Here is a 5229-nt window from a genome sequence, read left to right as displayed (position 1 = left end):
TCCCTAAAAGATGGCAAGTTGATTGGTCGTAAAATCTTGTTGGAAGGATTTTTCGTTTTGAAAGCTCGGAGTGATACTTTTTAAATTTTTCGGGGATTCTAATGGGAGGAGGAGCATTGTCTTGGTTTTGAGTTTGGTTTTGGTTTTGGTTTTCGGATATTTGGATGCTGGAAGTCTTTCTTTTCTTTCCTCCCGCACCTCCAAATAATCTTAGCACCATCTTGACAAAATTTGGAAAAAGGAGTAAAAAGGGTTCACTCAAAACTCCTCACACAAGCACCAAAATTCAACAAACACAACCTCCTTAACTTCAAATCCCCCAAATTAAACCAAGGTACCTGCTCACAATTCAATAATAATTCCACACAACCAACCAACAATCTTAACACAACAATTCTCACACAAAAATTCACAAATTCACAAATTATAATTAATTTTTCATGCACAAGCCATTCCCTTACTCCACAATTATCCACAAAAACCAACAATTTAATTATCAAAGGCAAGAAAATTTGTTTAAATCACCTAATCATGCAACTAATTACACAACAATCATGAAATAAACAAATTGAGAGAAATATTGAAGAAAAACCCTTAGGTTTAAGAGGGAAAGTGAAGTAAGGAAGAAAATTATACCACTTTGAGTATGAAAATACTCTAAAATCCTCCAATTTCCTCAAATTCCTCCTTTACTAGCAAGCTTGCCCCCTTTCCCTATTGATTTTCTTCAATTCCCACTTGTGGGTCTTCGAAATTTTTGCCCAAATTTTTATGAAATTATGGTTTTTGGAGAGAGAATTTGATGTAGATTAAGAATTTGTGAATTTCGGTTAAAGAAAGTTGAGATTTGATAATGAAAATGAAGAGAGAAGTTGGAGAATATGAGGTTTTTAGAGAGGGAAGTAGATGGGAAGGAGGAGAGAGAGTATGAATGTTTGAATGAGAGGTGAGAAATGATGGGTAAAGTGATTAAAAGAGAGATAAGTTCCTCTTTTTTTTTTTTACCCGGACAGGTAGGAGCGGGCGTGCAGAAGGGTAGGAGCGCCCGCTCCTAACTGAGAAAGAGTTGCTGCCTGTTTTAAAACCGTGTTGGAGCGGGCGTGCAGAGATGTTGGAGCGCCCGCTCCAAGCCGAAGTTGAGAATCTGACTTTCTAACCCAGCAAGGAGCGGGCGTGTAGGTGAGTTGGAGCGCCCGCTCCTGAAATCAATTTTGGCTACGGCATTTGACAGGAGCGGGCGTGCAATGATAGTGGAGCGCCCGCTCTAATGCTATGTTGGAAACCTATTTGCTAACCCAGACAGGAGCGGGCGTGCAGTTGAGTTGGAGCGCCCGCTCCTACCAGTCTTGAAGCCTACTGTTTCGTACATTGAGCTTGGAGCGGGCTTGCAGTTGTGTTGGAGCGCCCGCTCCTACCAGTCTTGAAGCCTACTGTTTCGTACATTGAGCTTGGAGCGGGCTTGCAGTTGTGTTGGAGCGCCCGCTCCTAGCTGGTGACAGCTTCCTGTTTTGTTTTCTTCGGCTCTTTTTTATTCAAGTACCTATATCAAAACCACAAGAACAAAATTCAACAATATTGGCCAAAATCAGATATTCCCAACACTCTTATTCTTTTCTTCTCTCATTCATTGTTTTATTTTTCACTCCTTTTATTTTCTTGACTCTCTCTTCTCTCTCTCTTTTTTTTTCTTTTTTTTTTACTCGGGTTGCCTCCCGGAAGCACTTCTTTAACGTCAATAGCTTGACAACCTCCACACTCAGGAGGTAAGATTACATTGAGTTGATTCTAAAACACCCATATGAGCACCCTCGTAGTAAAGCTTGAGGCGATGCCCATTCACCTTGAAAGATCTCTTGCCGTCCATATCCCAAACTTCCACGGCTCCATGAGGAAACAGTTCCTTGACAACAAAGGGTCCACTCCACCTTGATAAAAGTTTCCCGGGAAACAATTTCATCCTAGAATTGTAGAGGAGTACCTTATCGCCTTTTAGAAATGCTTTCTTTTCAATGTTCCGGTCGTGGCAATCCTTAGTGCGATTCTTATAGTTGCTAGCACACTCATAGGCTTCCAACCTTATCTCTTCAAGCTCATGCAAATCAAGCCATCTTTTCTCTCCCGCGCTAGCCAAGTCGAAATTAATCTTCTTGGTCTCCCATTGGGTCCGGTGCTCAAGCTCCACCGGTAGATGACAAGATTTTCCATACACTAGACGATATGGAGTTGTGCCTATTGGGGTCTTGTACGCCGTTCTATATGCCCATAGAGCGTCATCAAGCTTTTCTGACCAATCCTTCATGTTCTTAGCAACCGTCTTCTCGAGGATTAGCTTTATTTGACGGTTAGACACTTCCGCTTGTCCACTTGTTTGTGGATGATAGGTAAGGCCGAATCTTTGGTGGACCCCGTGCTTTCTTAGCATCTTTTGAAAAGCACTATGAACAAAATGTGAACCATTGTCACTCACCACCGCCCTTGGAATACCGAATCTTGGAAATATGACTTTTTTGAACATCTTCATGACAACCTTGTGGTCATTAGTTGGGGAGGCAATGGCTTCCACCCATTTTGATACATAGTCGACCGCCACAAGGATGTATTGATTCCCATGAGAATTTGGGAATGGCCCCATGAAATCCATACCCCATACATCAAATACCTCAAACTCAAGAATCGGTTGTTGGGGCATCTCATTACGCTTGGATATGTTGCTGGTTCGTTGACACCGGTCACAAGTCTTCACAAATCCCCAAGCGTCCTTGAAGATGTGAGGCCACCACAAACCTCTATGCAAGATTTTCAATGCAGTTTTTTTGGCTCCCATATGCCCTCCACATGGATCGGAATGGCACATCTTGAGCACTCCTTGCACTTGTTCATCCGGGACACACCTACGGAGCAAACCATCTACTCCTCGTTTGTAGAGAATGGGATCATCCCATACATAATGTCTTGATTCCCTTTTTAGCTTCTTCCTTTGATTCTTGGAGAAATCGGGTGGGCATTCTCCACAAGCCAAGTAGTTTACCAAGTCGGCGAACCAAGGAAGCTCCTTTTCATTCAAGATGTAAAGCATATCATCTCTCAATTCATCACATATAGGGATTTCCTCATCACTAGCTTGCACATTCTCTAGTCGGGAAAGATGGTTCGCAACCACATTCTCGGCCCCTTTTTTATCACGGATTTCAACATCAAATTGTTGGAGAGATAGGACCCACCGAAGAAGACGTGGCTTGGATTCTTTCTTTGCAATAAGGTACCTAATGGCTGCGTGATCGGTATAAACAATAGTTTTGGAACCAATGAGGTAGTTCCAAAACTTCTCAAAAGCATGAACCACGGCAAGAAACTCTTTCTCCGTTGTGGTGTAGTTTCGTTAAGCTTCATTCAAGGTCTTAGACATGTAGTAAATCACGTGAAGCCTCTTCTCTACCCTTTGCCCCAATACTCCTCCAATCGCAACATCACTTGCATCGCACATAAGTTCAAATGGAAAATCCCATCTTGGCCCTTGCACAATTGGAGTTGAGATTAAAGCCTCCTTTAATTTGTTGAAAGCTTGGAGACACTCTTCATCAAAAATAAAGATGGCATCTTTTTGAAGAAGAGCATTTAGGGGTCTAGCAATTTGTGAGAAATCCTTGATGAATCTCCTATAGAACCCGGCATGCCCCAAAAATGACCTTACTCCTCTCACATTGATTGGTGGCGGAAGCTTTTCTATTACTTCAACTTTGGCCTTGTCAACCTCAATCCCTTTGCTTGAAATCTTGTGACCAAGGACAATTCCCTCTTCCACCATAAAGTGGCATTTCTCCCAATTCAAAACCAAATTGACCTTCTCACATCTTGTCAAGCACTTGCCCAAGTTGGACAAACAATCCTCGAACGAAAGGCCCCCTACCGAGAAATCATCCATGAAAACTTCCATTTCGGCTTCAAGCATGTCCCCAAAAATACTCATCATGCATCTTTGGAAGGTTGCCGGTGCGTTGCAAAGCCCGAAGGGCATCCTCCTATATGCAAAAGTTCCATAGGGACAAGTAAAAGTTGTTTTCTCTTGGTCATCCGGGTTTATAGGGATTTGAAAGAAACCCGAATAACCATCAAGAAAGCAATAATACTTGTGCTTGGTTAGTCTTTCAAGCATTTGGTCGATAAAAGGGAGAGGAAAATGATCCTTGTTGGTGGATGCATTTAGACTTCTATAGTCTATGCACATCCTCCAACCAGTCACCGTTCTAGTTGAAATGAGATTACCATTCTCATTTTCAACTACGGTCATTCCTCCCTTTTTAGGGACCACATGAACGGGGGAAACCCATCTAGAACTCGAAATGGGGAAGATGATGCCGGCATCAAGGAGTTTGGTGATTTCTTTCTTCACCACCTCCCCCATTTGAGGATTGAGTTTCCTTTGCCTCTCAATGGAAGGCTTAGCACCCTCCTCAAGTGTTATGTGGTGCATACATAAAGCGGGGCTAATACCTTTGAGGTTATCTATGGTATAGCCTAAAGCACCTTGGTGATCTCTCAAAACACCACATAAAATTTGAGTTTGGCACTCGTTCAAAGAAGAATTCACAATAACCGGAAAAGTTGAATTGGGGCCCAAAAACTCATACCTTAGGTGTGATGGTAGAGGTTTCAACTCTACCATTGGAACACCCTTACCTTCTCTTGAGGTAGCTACTTCTAATGCATCATGTGTTGTGATTTACCATGCACACTTGCTCATTGCTTGATTCTGTACTTCCTTCAAGCATTTCTTCATACAATGCCATCTCTTTGCTTTGGTCACCTATCTTTTCCTTGTTCAAAAGGAAATTCTCAAGGGCATTGTTAGTAGTGAGCAAGTGCTCATGCATAGAAGTTACAATAGAATCAATAGTATCAATCATCATGCAATTATCAAGACTAGAGCTTGGATATTTCATGCTCTCATTCAAATCAAATTCTATCACCTCATCTCCTACTTTTAGTGAAATTTTAGCACTTTGAACATCTATTAAAGCACCCGAAGTAGCAAGAAAAGGTCTTCCTAGAATTATTGGAATGTTAACATCTTCATCCATCTCTAACACAACAAAATCCACCGGGATTACAAACTTCCCTACCCTTAGAGGAACATCCTCTACCTTACCCTTTGGGAATTTAATAGAGCAATCGGCCAATTGTAGGGTGATGTTGGTGGGTAGAAGTTCCCCTATCCCAAGTCTTTGGTAT

General features: G+C 42.0%; 1 protein-coding gene across 1 annotated transcript; it reads right to left on the bottom strand.

Moving 5' to 3' along the window:
- Positions 1–1756: 1756 nt before the first annotated feature.
- On the bottom strand, positions 1757–2299 carry LOC110725989. Its single transcript, XM_021905465.1, has one exon. The coding sequence runs from the start codon at positions 2297–2299 to the stop codon at positions 1757–1759; it is 543 nt and encodes a 180-aa protein (XP_021761157.1).
- Between the last annotated feature and the right edge of the window lie 2930 nt (positions 2300–5229).

The sequence above is a fragment of the Chenopodium quinoa genome, unplaced genomic scaffold, assembly GCF_001683475.1.
Source record: "Chenopodium quinoa cultivar QQ74 unplaced genomic scaffold, ASM168347v1, whole genome shotgun sequence".
Classification (NCBI taxonomy): domain Eukaryota; kingdom Viridiplantae; phylum Streptophyta; class Magnoliopsida; order Caryophyllales; family Amaranthaceae; genus Chenopodium; species Chenopodium quinoa.
This window is presented reverse-complemented; position numbering and strand designations above follow the sequence as displayed.